This window comes from Cervus elaphus, chromosome 23 (assembly GCF_910594005.1).
Source record: "Cervus elaphus chromosome 23, mCerEla1.1, whole genome shotgun sequence".
NCBI lineage: Eukaryota > Metazoa > Chordata > Mammalia > Artiodactyla > Cervidae > Cervus > Cervus elaphus.
Window position 1 is genome coordinate 51,525,379 of NC_057837.1, and position 18,377 is coordinate 51,543,755.

Genomic DNA, 18,377 nt, shown 5'->3' on the forward strand with positions numbered 1-18,377 from the left:
CCACCTGTTCTGTTAAGTTCTTTTCTTCAGTCACAGCAATTATCTATATTATATTGGATGTTCTGTCTCCCATGTATCTTTGCTTTCCTCTAATTAACTTTATCTGTATTCACTGGATCATGTGTATTGAGGTGTCAGCAGTTCAATTTTCATTCTAGGTTTTGCTGTACATAATTTATTTGTATTTCTTTACATGTGTAACCTCTCATTTCATCTCATTTTGTTATTATCATCTTCTTGTCTTTCAGCTTGTTTTCTGAATTCAGATTCTCATTATTTTGATTCATAGCACAAAGCAACTGGAAGAAATCTTCTGCTTTCAAGTTTACTTTTCCTCTATGATCAGTTCTTGTCAGTTTTATATGCTGTATTCTTTCCTTTTTTACTTTTTTCACCATAGATATCTGCATGCGCTACAATGTCATTTCTTTCATCTTGCTGTGGTTAGATTGCTCTCCAGATATTACATTCCCGAAGTATGTGTGAATTTTCCTTTTTCCACTGTATCTAAAACAAGTTAATCTTTCCATCCTAGTTTTAGTGTGAGAGTTGGCATTTTATGTTCTATCCCCTTCTCTGAAGTCAAGAAATGTTGGGGCTCAGATGTGGGTAGAATGTTCAGTATTAGAATAATATATCCAAAGTCTACTTACCTCTGAGATTTTGTTTAAGTGTCCTTCGTCAGAGATCAAATTTTGGGATATCCAAATTACACAGAAACTTTACTTCTGGGTAGGGTCAGCCACTTGATCAATTTCCCCACTCTTTACCTGATCCTTGTCATCAACTACTTCTTCTACTATTTGGTTAAAAGGTTTAAAAAAAAAAACCCACAGTGATACCCAATCAGTCTACTTCTTTCTAGATTTGGGGCTATTAGTGTGAACTCTCAGAATTTCACCCATATGGTTTCTGTGGGTAAAGAAGGAGTCGGTCTTACTGTTCCAATATGCCTGTTTTAAGTTTATCGGATCAGGTGATACTCCTTATCAAGTTGCTCAATTTTTATTTTATTTTATTTTTTTTTTTACTTAAAAAGCAGCAATAACAACAAACACATTTTGCTCAAGGAAAGGAAATTCAGTGATGAAGTTTCAATTGGAAATCTTAAACCAGAAGACCAAGGCCATTTGTTTTGCAAGAGGACCAAGGCCATTTGTTTTGCAAGAGGACCCTTGGGTGACATGAAATAGGAACTGTTTTTTAATGTAACAAAGTTTTGGGTTAACAGGGTCGTAGAGAAAACAGAGTGAGGGTAATTCCTGGAATATACTTATCTAAGAGTATCAATGATGATCAAATTTATGATCTAAAGTTCCAGAAATATTTCTTCTAAAACATGTCACTATATTTACTTTTCATGAGTCAGTAAAAATTTATTTGAAACTATATTAGTACTTATACAAAATACATAAAGCTATAAAATCACGTTTTGATCAACTACAAGTAGAAAACACGTTAAAAATCTGAAGAATAAGTGTGGAGATATATTCGTTAGATTACTCCTTTCTGCCCATGGACAATGCCAAGTAGGCTTCATTAAAGTCCCCCTCCTCCGCTGCTGTCATGTCTAAGTCAAGAGTCTCCCAAAGAGCTGGAAAACTATGGAATATCTTCATCACAGGTTTGAGTTTTGGGAAAAAAAAAACAGATGTGAGTCTGAGGAGTCATTCTAGGCAACAGGGAATGCTCACAGACTGTGTGGTAATGGGGGATCCAAACACCAAGTGCTTCAGAGGCTGCATGTTCATCACGTATGTCATTGTGAAGGAGGTGGATGCAGCCATGAATGCAAGGCCACAAAGTGGATAGAAGAGATGTGTAACCAGAGAGGGAACTTTGGTTCCACATCTTACTCAAGAGAAGATTTTCAAAGTCCTGGTGCCCATTTAACTATGAAAAATATTTTTGCTGGTGGCATTAATGAAGACACTGAAGAACATTATCTAAGAGATTATCTTGAACAGTAGGGGAAAACGTAGGTCATGACTGACTGAGGCAGTGGCAAAAAAGAGGCTTTTGCTTTTGTCACCTATTATGACCATGACTCCATAGACAAGACTGCTGTTCAGAAATACCACACAGTGAATGGCCATAACTGTGAAGTAAGGAAAGCCCTACCTAAGCAAGAGATGGCTAGTGCTTAATCAAACCAAAGAGGTCAAAGTGGTTCTGGAAACTTTGGTAACGTGAATGACAACTCTGGTTGTGGAGAAAACTTCAGTGGTCAGGATGGCTTTGGTGGCAACTCATGGTGGTGGTAGATATGATGGATGTGGGGATAGTTATAATGGATTTGGTAATGATGGAAGCAATTTTGGAGGTAGTGGAGGCTGTAATGATTTTGACAATTACAATAATCAATCTTCAAGTTTTGGACCCATGAAAGGAGGAAACTGGAGGTAGAAGCTCTGGCCCCTATGTTGGTGGAGGCCAATACTTAGCCAAACCATGAAACTAAGGCGATATGGTGGTTCCAACAGCAGCAATAGCTATGGCAGTGGTAGAAGGTTGCAAAAGGTTTTAATTACTGCCAGGAAACAAAGCTTAGCAGAAAAAGAGAGCCAGAGAAGTGACAGGGAAGCTATAGGTTATAACAGATTTGTGAACTTGGTCAAGTACAGTGGTGGCAGGGCCCAGCTGCTACAAAGAAGATATGTTTTAGACAACACTCATGTTTATGGGTGAAAAACTCGAGGTCTGTATTTGTGACTAACTGTGTAACAGGTTATTTCAATTTCTGTTCTATGGAAAGCATAAAGCATTCCAACAAAGGGTTTTCATGTAGTGGGGTTGTTTTTTTTTTTTTTTTGCACCCATGCTGTTGATTGCTAAAAGTAATAGTTTGATCATAATGCTGAATAAATGTGTCTTTTTTATTAAAAATGTGCTGTGCAAAGTTAGTCTACTCTGAAGCCATTCTGGTAAACAACCCCAATGATATGAAGCTAGAATTATTTCAGGGTGATGCTAGGTTCCATTTGAAATTTACTCACAAACTGCTTGGGTGGAGAAGCCATTGTCTTCAGAAACCTTGGTGTAGCTGAACTGACAGTTACTGTGCTGTGACCTGGAATTCACTGTTAAAAAGTCACCCAAGTTAAGTCATGGAGGTTTTTGGTTATTAACATAACTGTTGGTATATCCTATGTAATACATCTAAGTTGAATTATGGTACCAGATAAAGCTATAGATGGGGATGAAGCTTGTACTTCTTACAAATTATAATCACCCATTATAATCTGTAAGCAATAAACTATTTAATATCCTCAAAATAATAAATAAATTAAAATTAAAAAGTAAATGTGGCTCATGAGGTATACCAGTCAAATAAAAGTAACAGCTGACAAAAATATTTCTAAGAACAAATATTTGTGAAGGAAACAGATAATTCACTTGGTCTCTTGTTCACTTGATAAATAATTATTTGAGCACATTCTATGCACTAAGCCAAATTGAGTGAATAAAAAACAAGGTCTCTAAACTCGGAGAATACATAGTAGAAAAGGCAGAAAACGAGCAAGTACAACAATGGGCATATTGGTAGAATTAAAGTATTAAAAATTATGAACACTGCTCTAAAGGAAATGAGAAATTTGAAAGAAAACAAGGAGCACCTGTCTGAACTGGCTTATCAGGGAGGATCTCATTATGGCACAGTTAACTGATAAGGTATGTAAGGGGCAAAAGAAACTAGCCCTCAGGTACAATGGCAGGAGCAGTCTAGATAGAGGGAACAGCAACCGTAAGTGGCAGCACTAGAAGAAGTGGTTGGATTAGGGATAGATTTTAAGGGTAGGACTAACAAGACCTGCTGACATACTGTGGCAGACAGACACTAGGGTGGGCCTCATGATCCTCGTGTTCATTTGAGCAGGATCCATGATTTGCTTCTAACCAACAGAATATGGCAGAGATGATGAGATGTCATCTTCATGACCTCTATCCTGCTAGCAGCCTCAGTCAAAAGACTCTCCTTGTGGACTGGTAAACAGCCTTACCAGGCTGCTTACTTCATTTTACTACTGGGAAAACCCTAGTGATAAGGAAATCTGGGCAGCCTCCAAGAACTATGAGGTGACCTCCAGTTGACAAACAGGAAGAAGTCAGAGTCCTTAGTCCTACAACCACCAGGAAATGGATTCTGCCAACTTGAAAGAGCTTAGAAGTGGATTCCTCCCCAGTTGAACTCCTAAGTTAGAACACAGGCCAGGGAACACCCTGACTGCAGTTAAGCCATGCCTAGACCCCTAACCAGCAGACACTATGAGGTAACGATGTGTGTTGTTTTAATCTTCTAAGTTTATGGCAATTTATACAGCAAGAGATAACTAAACATATACTGATATGGAATATGAAAAAACAAGAAGTCAAGGATAACTACAAAATTTGGGGGCTTAAGCAAATAGGATAGAGTGGTCATTTACTAAGATAGGGACTTCTGGGGCAAGAAAAGGCTTGGAGGAAAGATCACTTTGGGACGCATGGCATTTAAGATGCCTGTTGGATAGTCAAAGACTGAGAGGTCAAATAAAGGGGTAGAGATATGGGAACAGGAGACAAATCTAGGACGCAGATATAAACTTGAAAGTCACCAGCATAAAGGCCAAGATATAACATGAGATCACTGAGAGAATAAATACACACACTCACCAAAGAGGACCAAGAGGGCTGAGCCCTGATACACATCATCATTCAGAAGTTAGTCAGCTGAAGAGGAACCAGCTAAGGAGGTCGAGAAGGAATGAACAGTTGGGGAAAAAAAAAACCATCAAGGAAATGTACAGTCCTGAAAGCAAAGTGAAGAAACTGTTTAAAAGAGGGAGACTAGTCATATTAAATATTGGTGAAAGATCAAGTAAGATGAGAACTAAGACATGAAAATTTTAAATCCATTCCTTAGTCACACTAACCACATTTCAAGTGTTCAAAAACATGTGGATAGTGATGTAACAGTGAGACATGACAGAGCACACGCCGAACATTTTCATCATGGCCAAAACAGAAACTGTCCACTGGAAAGAAAGAGAAGACAGAAAAATGAGCAAAGATGCTGCTGTTGTGGTTCAGCTGCTAAGTCGTGTCTGAATCTTTGTGACCCCCCATGGACTGCAAATTTCTCTGTCCTTCACTGTCTCCCGGAGTTTGCTCAAACTCATGTCCACTGAGTCGATGAAGCTATCTAAACATCTCATCTTCTGCTGCCCTTTTCTCCTCTTGCCTTCAATCTTTCCCAGCATCAGAGTCTTTTCCAATGAGTCAGCTCTTTGCATTAGGTGGCCAAAGGATTGAAGCTTCAGCAACAGTCCTTCCAATGAATATTCAGGGTTGATCTCCTTTCAGATTGACTGGTTTGATCTCCTTGCAGTCCAAGGAACTCTCAAGAGTCTTCTCTAGCACCACAATTCGAAAGCATCAATTTTTTGCCATTCAGTCTTCTTTACGGTCCAACTTTCACATCCATACATGACTACTGGAAGAAACCACAGCTTTGACTCTATGGACCTTTGTCAGCAAATGATGTCTCTGCTTTTTAACACAGAGGTTTGTCGTATCCTTCCTTCCAAGGAGCAAGTGTCTTTTAATGTCATGGCTACAATCACCATCTGCAGTGATTTTGGAACCCCAAATATAGTATCTATATTTTCCTAAATATAGTATTTAGGAAAATACTATAGGAAAATACTAAATATAGTATTTTCCCCTCTTCTATTTGCCATGGATTGATGGGAACAAATGCCATGATCTTATTTTTTTTTAATGTTGAGTTTCAAGCAAATTTTTTCACTCTCCTCTTTCACCCTCATCAAGAGGCTCTTCAGTTTCTCTTTACCTTCTGCCACTAGAGTGGTATCATCTGCATATCTAAGGTTGTTGATATTTCTTCTGGTAATCTTGATTCCAGCTTGTGATTCTCCAGCCCAGGATTTCACATGATGTACTCTGCACAGAAGTTAAATAAACAGGGTGACAATATACAGCCTTGTCATACTCCTTTCCCAATTTTGAACCAGTCAGTTGTTCCACGTATGGTTCTAACTGTTGCTTCTTGACCCACATACAGGTTTCTCAGGCGACAGGTAAGGCGGTCGGGAACGCTCATCTCTTTCTAAAAATTTTTCACAATTAGTTGTGATTCACAGTCAAAGGTGTTAGCATAGTTAATGAAGTAGAAGAAGTTGAAGGTAGAACAGTAGAAATTCCTTAAATTTTTTCTGGAATTCCCTTGCTTTCTCTATGATCCAACAAATGTTAGCAATTTGATCTCTGGTTCCCCTGCCTTTCTGAAACTCACCTAGTTCATCTGAAGTTCTTCGTTCACACATTGCTGATGCCTAGCTTGAAGGATTTTGAGCCTAACCTTGCAAGCATGTGAAATGAACATAATTGTATGATAGTTCGAACATTCTTTGGCATTGCCCTTCTTTGGGATTAGAATGAAAACTGACCTTTTTCCAGTCCTATGGTCACTGCTGAATTTTCCAAATTTGCTAACAAATTGAGTGCAGCACTTTAACAGCATCATCTTTTAGGATTTTAAATAGCTAAACTGGAATTCCATCACCTCCACTAGATTTTTTTTTTTTTTAAATAATGCTTCCTAAGGCCCCCTTGACTTCATACTCTAAGATGTCCAGCTCTAGGTGAGTGACCACACCATCATGATTATCCAGCTCATTAAGACCTTTCTTATACAGTTCTGTGTATTCTTGCCACCTCTTCTTAATCACTTCTGCTTCTGTTAGGTCCATACCATTTCTGTCCTTTATTGTGCCCATCCTGCATGAAATGTTCCCTTGATATCTCCAATTTTCTTAAAGAGAACTCTGGTCTTTTCCATTCTATTGTTTTCCTCTATTCTTTGCATTGTTCATTTAAGAAGGCCTTCTTATCTCTCCTTGGTATTCTCTGGAACTCTACATTCAGTTGGGTGTATATTTCCCATTCTCCCTTGTCTTTCGCTTCTCTTCTTTTCTCAGCTATCTGTAAAGCCTCCTCAGACAACCACTTTGCCTTCTTGCATTTCTTTTTCTTTGGTGTGATTTTGGTCACTGCCTCCTGTACAACGTTACAAACCTCCTTCCGTAAGGAAATCAACTATGGATATTCATTGGAAGGACTGATACTGAAGTTGAAGCTCCAATACTTTGGCCATCTGATGCAAAGATCTGACTCACTCGAAAAGATCCTGAAGCTGGGAAAGACTGAAGGCAAACGGAGAAGGGGGCAGCAGAGGATGAGATGGTTAGATAGCATCATTGACTCAATGGACATGAATTTGAGTAAACTCCAGGAGATAGTGGAGGACAGAGGAACCTTGCATGCTAGAGTCCACAAGGTTGCAAAGAGTCAAACATGACTTAGTGACTAAACAACAACAAACAGTAATCATTAAAAAAATAGCATGGAATGTATTCATAGATATCACAAGAAGAGATAAAGCTGAGGATGACCAAAAGGGGAGAGGGACAACTGAACAATATAAACCAGTAAGGTAATCTTTATCTTTCAAAGCTGAAAGGGGAAACAAGGCCACTAGCTCAGAAGGAAAATAGGAGAAAATGTGGTAGAGATCTAAAGAATGAAAAGATAATATGACAGCTGAGCAGGAGAATGAGAGAGGGAATGTGAAAGAATTAATGAAGCGTAAACTCCTATAGGAGTCAGGGATTATTGGCATTTACCCAGTCTCTTGAATCTGTACATTCATGTGCTTAGTCGCTCAGTCATGGCCGACTCTTTGCGACCCTATGGACTGTAGCCCGCCAGGCTCCTCTGTCCAAGGAGTGTTTCAGGCAAGAATATTGGAGTGGGTTGCCATTTCCTTCTCCATCTGTACATTCTTATCTTTTGCCAAACTTGTGCAACTGCTACTTCTTCAAATACTTTTTTAGACACACCCAGTTCCTCCTCTCCTTCCAGGGCTCCTCTGGTGACAGAAATGTTAAGATATTTTGTTACAATCCACAGGTCTCTGCAATTCTGTTCATTTTTTTTAAATGTTCTATTTTCTCTGTGTTGTTCAGATTAAGGAATTTCTACTGTTCTACCTTCAAGTTCACTGATTCCTCTGTCCTCTCCTTTCTATTGCTGAGAGAACTGCTGAAGCATTTTTTATAATGGCTGCTTTAAAATCTTTGTCAGATAAGTCTAATATATGTGTCACCTCGGTATTAGTGTCTCTTGATTGTCTTTTTTCATTCAAGTTGAGATTTTCCTGGCTCTTAGCATGTCAAATGACTTTCAACTGAAATCTGAACATTTGAGGCATGATGACATTAAGACTTTGGATCTTATTTAAATCTTCTGTTAGAGCAGGCCTCCTCTGACACCACCCCAGGGGAGAGACAGAAGGTCCACTCATTCTTGCTATTGCTGCCAGGCCAGGGTAGAAATCCCCACAGTGACTCCACTGATGTCACAGGAGTCAGAGAGACCTCATTAATGCCTAGTGCAGAAAGTCCCAGCTCTCTAACTGGCCTTCTTTAACCCTACCCTGGTAGGATGGAGGGGGGTGATTGGAGCACCTCACTATCTCCTAGCATTAAGTGGAAATTTAGACTCTACACTTACACTTTCCAGGCAGGGATGTGGGTGAGGCCATAGTTCTTTCTGTGGTGTTTGGATAGGGTAGAATGGTTATTATCTAAAAGTTTTCTGTCTTGCTAACCTGCCCCTTTCCTGGTCCTCATGCTAGAGAAAACAGGGTTTTCTTGGGTTTTTTCAGCTTGTACCTATTAACATTTCCAGACTGCTGATTTTTTCAACATCAAGTCTGAGAAAATACGAAACAAAAGTAAAATTCTCAGAACTTACCATTATGTCATTCTTTGGTTCTTGGGTAAGACTGCCTTCTTCAGAGTTTCCTTATGTTTGTTTTGTATGTTGTTTTATATATAATTTCAGGGCTTTTAACTATACTTACCATACAAAGAACAGGGCAAAACAACCTTCATTTATTTGTGATTTTAAAAAATTTCCTTTTTCATATTCTATTTCTTTTTTTTTCATATTCTATTTCTAAAAGAGTTATCTGCTGTGTTTATTCTGTGTGTTCCTTCTAAGTTTGTCTTTAATTCTGAAATTATTTTAAAATTCTTTCCTAATTTCTATCATCTCTTTTCTGAAATGTTCTAGTTCTGGTTATATTGTTCTTTAATGTCTTTTAAACTTTTCTTGTATTTTAGCTTATTTTGGAATACTAAGTTATAATATTTATCAGTTTTGTGAATATATTTTTCTATTATGCTTATATGTTTGAAGGGGTGTTAGCCTACTTATTCTCTTCTTTTCTGTAATAACTTTCCATGAGATTTGACCTTGATATTTTTCTGTTGCTGAACTTTAAGTAAAATTACTTTTTCCTGAACTCTTAGAGGAGGAGTTTTATTTAGCTAGTTTTTCTTAATTTCTTAGCTCACTAGCTCCTCTTCTGTTGTAGTGTACTGTCCAACTATCCTGCACCGTACTTGCTGAGATCTCCTGCCTCTGTTCCCTTCCCAGACTGATATCTGGATGTTTTTGAACTTTTTCTAGGCTGTCTCTGTCCTGTTTGATGTGAATTTTATTTCCAGCAGCATTTCCTCAGTTTGGGGCTTTCTCCTACAAAGAGTCTTTGACTAGTTTATTTTGAGAGTTAATAAGTCAGAATCCGCTTCAGCCTCTTCAGATCCTACTACAGATCCCTTGAACTCATCTAGATTTTGCATACTAGAATATGCAAAATCTTCCCAATTACATTGTTGTTCTCAAAGCAGCTTGCTGAGTTTCCCAGTGGGTTTTTGGGTTTACTGTTGGTGGGCCCACTGCTCCCCTCTGCTTACTGTTACAAAGATACTGACAGCACATTGGTCTTATAGCTGTCAATGGTTTAACTCCACCCATTCAAGTAGGTAGATGCCTTTTGTCCAAGTTTGTATAGATGCTGCCCCTATGTCTTACTTGTTTTGTGTTTTAATTTTTAAATTTTATTCATTTACTTACTTTTGGCTGTGCTGGGTCTCTGTTACTGCACAGGCTTTTCTCTAGCTGTGGAGAATGGGGGCTATTTTTTACTTGCAGTGCATGGGCTTCTCATTGCAGAGGCTTCTCTTTTTGCAGAGCACAGTCTCTAGGGTGTGCAAGCTTCAGTAGTTGTGGCTCCTGGGCTCCACAACTATAGAGCACAGGCTCAGTAGTTGTGGCACACAGGCTTAGCTGTTCTGTGGCATGTGGGATCTTCCTGGATCAGGGATTGAACCCGTGTCTCCTGCATTGGCAGGTGGTTTCTTCACCACTGAGCCATCAGGGAAGCCCTCTGTGTTTTGATTTTTAATGACTATGTTTGGGGGATTCAGAAGCTATACTACCACTGTCATATTTCCAGAATTCATTACTTAATGAATAGATGCTGATTTTTTACAACATTCATTAGCAGAAAATGTTTAGGAAAAGTTTCCAGGGTGCAAAATCAGCACAAGTATTTATAAATTTCTACTCAAAGTCAATCTCCATAGTTAATTCCATTATGGAAGTATATTCCCTTCATATATACCCTTCAGGATGAGCAGCATGGAACCAGCGAACAGACCTTGAACCCTGGGAAATATTAGAGAATGACATAATTTCCCCCTAGTAAATTATAAATTCAAGTCACTTAACCTACAGAAATGCTAATTAAATTAAAAGGTAAAGCAATCCCTTATTTATCAAGAATTTACTATATATATCTGAAGCAAATTTTGAGACAGTATATGGAAAAGATGAATTACTCCTCACTACAACAATGAATTCTTTTGGACTTCCTTTTTCAAAAACTAGGAACATGTCCCCAAAAGTCTAGAATACAACTGCCAAAATACTAACAGAGATTTTCTTCAGGAATGCAATTACTGATGATTTCTTTTCTTTTTACTTATCTCTATTTTAACTATCTTCAAAATGGAAAACTAAGCTTCTTATAAAAATGTTTAAAACAACTTACGCTAGAACCATGTTGTAATCTGAGTGGTTGAACATATATCCGCCAACAACCCACATTATATTTCCATTGACCACAGCTTTATGAGAGGCTCTGGGGAGCTTTAGGTCAGAATATTCCTCTCGTGTCCAAAATGACTGGTTAGCTGGCACAGGAACTGAACATCCAGGACCTAACAAAACATAACAAATTAGCTTTACAAAGTGCAGCTTTCAAATTACTGCATTTCGTGAATTCCCTGGTGGTCCTGATGTTAGGGCTCCACCCTTCCACTGCAGCTGGGCACAGGTTAGGGAACTAAGATCCCACATGCCGTGCAGCATGGCCAAAAACAGAAAATTACTGCATTTCAAGTTTTAATCATCCAAATCCAACAAATATCTAAAGAATGCTTATAGTCTTTCCTTTAGCATCTAAATATCAGACAAAAAAATAAATAAATAAATAAATAAATATCAGACAAATCCCTTTAATTTGCACTTTCAATTTACTCAAAGCTAGTGACCAAGGATAATCTCTAACAAAATTTAAAATCACACTTTCTACTGAAGACCTGACTATATCCAGGTTAGGATTTTTTAGTAATGAAATACTTGCTAAGCAGCTCTCAGAGGAAAGAGTGGACAAAGGAATTATTAATTCAAATGAAAAACCTTACAGAGCTAAAATGTAAAGACTAGTCCTGGATGTGTTATAAACTATCCATTTCCTGGAAAATCAAGAAACTTAATTTCTGAGATGTTTGGCTTCTGCTCCAGCAAATTGGAAGTTAGTCAAATACTTCAATTGTTTAACTCCTCTATGTAAGCCAAATTGAATAAGCTAAAGCATTTAAACAAGCATATTTCTGGAAACTCAAAATAAAAGTGTTCTGAGAAAGGAGTAAATGTATAAAAAATAAATAACTAAATCAGTAACAGCCGTTAATCACCTACCCCTTGAAGAATTTGCTAAAGGGGTTGTTTAATAATCTTTATCTGCATTAACTGACTGCTTTAGGATTCTACTGCATAATAAACTCCAACTTCCTGTGAATTTATTGAAAGTTTCTGTGGAGAAACCATTATTGTCAGCTCTTGTCCCACATCTCGGCTTGGGTCTCTGCGATGTCTTATGGCTGAGACCAAGTTCTCTAAATTCATGAATGAACTGTGAAGAATATTAAAGTGTTTCAAAACTCTATAAAGAGACCACAATCATACATTTATAAAATTCAAAGATTTGTAAGAAGTTGAATAAAGAGATATGAAAATTTAAATGCCTCCTGATATACGATTAATATAAATGTTACAGATACTAGGAACAAAGTGAATCTACAATTTATTAAGCTAGAAACATTCTGTGAATTAAAAGAAAAAAAAGAAAGAAAAACACTCTTACCCTGCCACTCTGAGAAGCAGGAGCATCCTCTGACATCACTTGAATTGCAGATGCCTCGATGAGGAAAACCACAGTTATTTACACAGTGAGGAATGTCACATGCTTCACCTTTCCAGTTTTCAGAACATTCACATTGAACAGTGTTGCTGCTATTACTGATCTTACACTCTCCTCGGCCTGAGCAATTATTCGGACACATGTCAAAACTATAAAAATAGTGGAGGGAAATTAAATCAATACAAAGCAACACTCTGATTAATTTAGCAGAACTTCTTCCTACATAAGGCTTAAGAAATCTCACTATCTAGCCAGTTCACAAGTATAATTGCAGTACTTACCATTCAGCCTAAATGGGGTCACTCAACCCTGCAGAGCTAGGCAAGTAATAAAATAAAATTAAACCTGTTGGATTCTCATAAAAAGAGACAAATTAGCCCACAAATGATGAGCATTATAAAACTGCCAAATGCATGCTTACAAGTCTGGACAAAAAAAGGAAAAAACAAACTAACAACAATACACTACCATCCTCATTCCTCTGGATTGTCTCTGAAAGTTTACAGAATTTGTTTAAAATTATTGCACAGATTGGTGTATTGTAGATTTCTTAGTAAGCTTACCTACCTATCTCAGATAGGAGAAAAGAGAAGGGCAGTTTAACTTAATACATAAGTTTAATCATAAAGTGTTGCATAGCAACGTGACTTAATTATATTGACAATACTTTGAAAAGACATAATTCAGATTTTAAAAAGGGGAGATAACAGGATTAGAAGATACTATATGAGTGTAAAGTTGAAAGTGAAAGGCAAGAATACTGGAGTGGGTTGCCATTTCCTTCTCCAGGGGATCTGCCCGACCCAGGGATCGAACCCAGGTCTCCCCCATTGCAGGCAGATGCTTTAACCTCTGAGCCACCAGGGAAGTCCATAAGAGTGTAAGCAACTTAAAAATTTTTTTTAGCAAGGTATGTCAGAAAATCAGAAATCAATTACAAAAACAAGCTAATTAACATTCATGTGCTGTGCTGTGCTTAGTGGCTCGGTCGTGTCTGACTCTGTGACCCCATGGACTGACCCCATCAGGCTCCTCTGTCCATGGGGGTTCTCCAGGCAAAAGCACTGGAGTGGGTTGCCATGCCCTCCTCCAGGAGATCTTCCCAACCCAGGGATAGAACCCAGGTCTCCTGCATTGCAGGCTGATTCTTTACTGTCTGAGCCACCAGGGAAGCCCAAGAATACTGGACTGGGTAGCCTTTTCCTTCTCTAGGGGATCCTCCCAACCCAGGAATCGAACCGGGGTCTCTTGCATTGCAAGTGAATTCTTAACCAGCTGAGCTACCAGAGAAGCCCAATTAACATTCATGAAGAAAGTGAAAATGTTAGTCGCTCAGTCATGTCTGACTCTTTGCAACCCCATGGACTATAGACCACTAGGCTCCTCTGTCCCTGGGATTCTCCAGGCAAGAATACTGGAGTGGATTGCCATTCCCTTCTCCAGGGGATCTTCCCGACCCAGGGATTGAACCTGGGTCTCCAGCAATGCAGGCAGATTCTTTATTGTCTGGGTGTAACATTCATGCCTACACCCAAATGTCAGTTCATGATACATCTATAATAAAATTTTGAAAGTGTTTGCATTCAGTATTTTCATAATCTATGTTTAATTTAACACAATAAACGCACATGCCTACTTCGCCTACTTTTCAGGCCCAGGCTTGTGATGAGCTGCCCAGGTTGCCAAGTCACAAAGCCTGGATACCTAAAAAACTGAATCACCATACTAATCAAGATAAGGACAGCTTTAAACAGTCTTGAAAGTTTACTGAGATCCTGAGAAAATGTGCAAGAAAAAGAACCTAGCATAAAGGTTACACAGGGGGGTCACTAGCTATAACAGAAGTTGTCAAATATATTATGTAAAAGGCCAAATAATATGTATTTTAGGTTTTGTGGGTCACAGAAGTTCTTATCACAGACCCCACTGCTTATGGAATTTTATGAATTTAACTATTTATGAAAATAAACATTAGAAGGAAAAAAAGGAAAAGACAGAGTGAGCCTCTCTCCTACAACAAATTCCAAAAGCTGCTCAGAGTCTGTGATCTACATTTCCTTTGTCATCAATGGCCAACCTCTTAGTACATGAAAACTACTAATGTTTGTTAAATTGCACTTAGCCAACTCCTCCAATGTTTTTATCCATTAGTGCAAATGGATGATGCCCCTCTTTTTCAGGAGAAACTCAACAGCAGCAAGACCTGGGTTGCAACTGCGGTCCCACAACTTTGACAATTTACCTTTTCCTGCCAGTTTCTTCATTTATAAAAGAAGTAGAAAAACAGTGCCTGTATCTGGGTTTTGGTTTTTTTTTTTTGTATCTGAGTTTTTAAAAGAACTTTAAATGAGAAAATTCATGCAAACTGCTAGCACAATGCCTGGCACACTATAAACCTTCAATATATGTTAGTCATTATTATTGTTAAAACAAAGTATACAGTCTTCTGAAAAAAATCACAAATATTAAACTTATATATCTTACTTGTAAGTGATATTAAATCCAGTCAAGTTATAAGCAGCATCACTAAAAAAATGCAGCAGGGCATAACCTGATGTGGCAACAACCTCTGGGACAGTCTCATTGCCGTCTCTCTCAGGAACAATGAGGCCGCTGAAATGAAAACACATGTCTTATGAAGGGAAGCACAAGAAGAGACACATCATACGGTGATGGACACAAATTCAACCGGATTTCACTCTTATAATTTGAAAAGTCACTTCTAGGAAGAAAGGTAAATTCCTATGATAAATGCAAAGGAACAGATCTGAATCTTTTGCTAGGCTCTCCTCTATTCCAGGGTGTATTTCTAATGAGATTTGAAATCAGTGACCCTATTCTTTTTTTAGTAGAATTTTTTATAATATTCCTCTGAAAAACTGAGTAAACCTCTATAATCACAGAATGTAACAAACTTTATTAGCTGAAGGATACCAAACATACACCACGAAAGGTGCGCAAAGTAAAAATAGAAATAAAAGTCTGATACACAAACACCCATAATCTCAATACTATTAGCATTCTGATGTATTTTATTTGCCTAACTGATGCCATACTACACCTTATATTCTATTTTTCTAAGCAATAGTCCACAGTCTTTCTATGTCTCTAACTCCCTCAGAGCTTTTAGAACCTTACTCAGAGCTCAGCACACAATAGTATCTGTTGGGTCTTTGTAAAGAGAAAGAACTACTGAGTCCAAGGGTCTAAATGATGGTTTTAAGGCTCTCAATCAATATACCAACTTGCTTTCCAGAAGAGAGGTGCTGACTTGAAATCCCACCAAGACACCTCATCCTGACAACAAGGAGGATTATCTGTCCTATTTTAGCTTGGCTAGTTTAATACATGAAAGTGATCTTTTAAACTATGGTTTTGAGCTTCTCTTATGCTCCTGAGTTTGATTTTTCCTATGTTTACTTTCCATCTTTTGCTCTTCTTCACATGCTCATATCTTTTGCCCAGTTACTGTTCAGTACCACCATAATTTCATTCAGAAAAAGCCTAACTCCTTATCAGGCCCTGTGTAATCTGTTCCACACACAACCCCATCCCATGAACAAACATCTCATCTATTACAGATGGTCCCCAACTTATGGATGGTTCCATTTAAAATCTTTTGACTATAATTTTTTGACTTACAATGGTACAAAAGGTACTCATTTTCAGTAGAAACTGTACTTAGAATTTTGAATTTTTACTTTCTCCCAGGCTAGTGATATGCTGTATGATGCTCTCTCATGATGCTAGACCCAGGCACAGAGCTGCAGCCCTCAGTCAGCCACATGATTACAAGGTTAAACAGCCATGTACAATTACTCTGTGCCCAGACAACCATTCTGCTTTTCACTTTCGGTACAGTATCAATAAATTACATGAGATAGTCAACATTAATTATAAAATAGGCTTTGTGTTAGATGACTTTCCCAACTACAGGCTAATGTAAGTGTTCTTAGCACATTTAAAGTGGGCGAGGCTAAGCTATGTTGTTCAGTAGGTGAGGTGTATTAAATGTATCAGTCGATGATGGGTTTATCAGGATGTAATCCCATCATAAGCTAAAGAAGATCTGTACTTTCTTACTTTCACTCACTCGACCCCAGACATGCTGGCTTCTCTTCTTTCCTAGGGCACACATTTTGGGGCCTACGACTGTCTTAAATGCTCATTCATTATGACCTAACAATTCTATTTCTTAGTAGAAGAAATACTTGCTCATGTACACAAAGACAAATATATAAGAATCCTCACTATAGCACTATTCAGAATGAGAGCAGGTTGAAACCACAAAAACGGTCATTCAGGAGCTGGATGAATGAGTCATTACATACATGGAGGTCTCTAGGACTAACAAGGCACTCATCAAGCCATTCTGATGAGTAGGAAAAAAAAAACAAGTATTAAGACAATAGGCCTAGTGTATGTGTACATTTATGTGTATTTATATAAGTGCATATAAAAATGAGTGGAAGAGCATATAGGCAGGGTGTGAGGAGGAAGAAGCGATAGGATGTTCATTCAACAAGTTTTTAATATGAAGGCAGAATTCTAGGAACCCAATGACCCTGAAGGTGCTCTCAGTTCAGTTGCTCAGTCGTGTCCAACTCTGCGACCCCATGAATCGCAGCTCGCCAGGCCTCCCTGTCCATCACCAACTCCCAGAGTTTACTCAAACTCATGTCCATTGAGTCAGTGATGCCATCTAGCCATCTCATCCTCTGTCATCCCCTTCTCCTCCTGCCCCCAATCCCTCCCAGCATCAGGGTCTTTGGGTTGCAAAATAGTGAAACATTCTCTACTATGTATTCAACTGACAAATACTAAGTACTTACTACAAGTAAGCCACTGTTCTAGGTACAGTAAAGACGTCTCTGCCCTTACTGGAGCTCACCTCTCAGAGAAAGAATAAATAAGCCTAGATAATCAGTCCCCTACGCCTGGCCCACAGGTGTGTATACATAATGTCAGGCAGAGGTAAAGGCTATAAACGGAATAAAACAGTAAAAGAACAGAAAGTACTACTTTAGAAAGGGCATTTAGGGAAGGACTCTCGGAAGAACTGACATTTGATCACAGACCTAAATGAAGGTTTCAACCATCACCATGCTTTCATCAGTTTTATACACCAGAGCTCTAAAACACTGAGGGATAAGTACTTGAAAGAGTAGGGTCACCCAGAAAAAGGCAAGTCAAAAGCAACGTTGGCATAACAAACACTGGCACAGGAAAAGACTGGGGACTTCGGTCACAAGTTGGACACTCTGTTATTCTAGCATGAATTTTAAGATCATAGAGATGTGAACTCCGATTCTTTTTTTTTTTTTTTCTCAAAATCATCTATTTACTATAGTATACATTAGACAACCTTAAAATCGCAGTATGAAGATTACAACATGGACTGAAGAAATTTTTCTTTACTACACAAAGTATAACCTAGCAACAAAAAACCACATTTTTTTTCCTTTCTGGGGAAAAAAAAGGGCATGGTTTGATAATGAACAAATTTTGCATAAATCCTAACAAAATTTACCTATGCCACTTAATTCTGAAAATTTTATCCATAATTTAGTGTTCTGGTTGTAACTTTGCTAACAATGTTTAACCTCCAACGCAGCAGTCATTTACAGCAAATCTGGTACCAACATCAAAGGAAACTAACTGTTTTACAAAATGGTGCAAAAGCCACTTTGGATTTTAGTACAACATATCACAGAAAAGAATATGAATACAAGTTTGCAACTTTATATATACATACTCCAAAGAGGCTGTCAGTACCCGAAGTGTTTTTATTGCTATATTAGCAATGGATTTTTGGATATGTTTTTTAAGGGCCACATAAAAATAGAATCAAGGGACAGATTAAGTTGAAGTCCTAGATTAAAATGTTTGGTTTAAAGAATTTTCTACAACAAATTTCATGTTTATGTATGAAAAGTTATATAACCTTATATGAAAATGTCATGAAGTATTTTCTACACTA

At 38.1% G+C, this 18,377-nt stretch overlaps 1 protein-coding gene across 3 annotated transcripts in view; it reads right to left on the reverse strand.

The window, feature by feature from the left end:
- ATRN (attractin) overlaps positions 1-18,377 on the reverse strand; it is a 186,658-nt gene that overhangs the window by 102,984 nt on the left and 65,297 nt on the right. For all 3 annotated transcript variants that reach the window (XM_043884857.1, XM_043884855.1, XM_043884856.1), the window contains exons 4-6: positions 14,882-15,010; positions 12,341-12,546; positions 10,964-11,132 (exon numbers count right to left, since the gene is read on the reverse strand). In XM_043884857.1, coding sequence (XP_043740792.1) covers positions 10,964-11,132; positions 12,341-12,546; positions 14,882-15,010 — 504 coding nt within the window. The remainder of the gene's footprint in view (positions 1-10,963; positions 11,133-12,340; positions 12,547-14,881; positions 15,011-18,377) is intronic.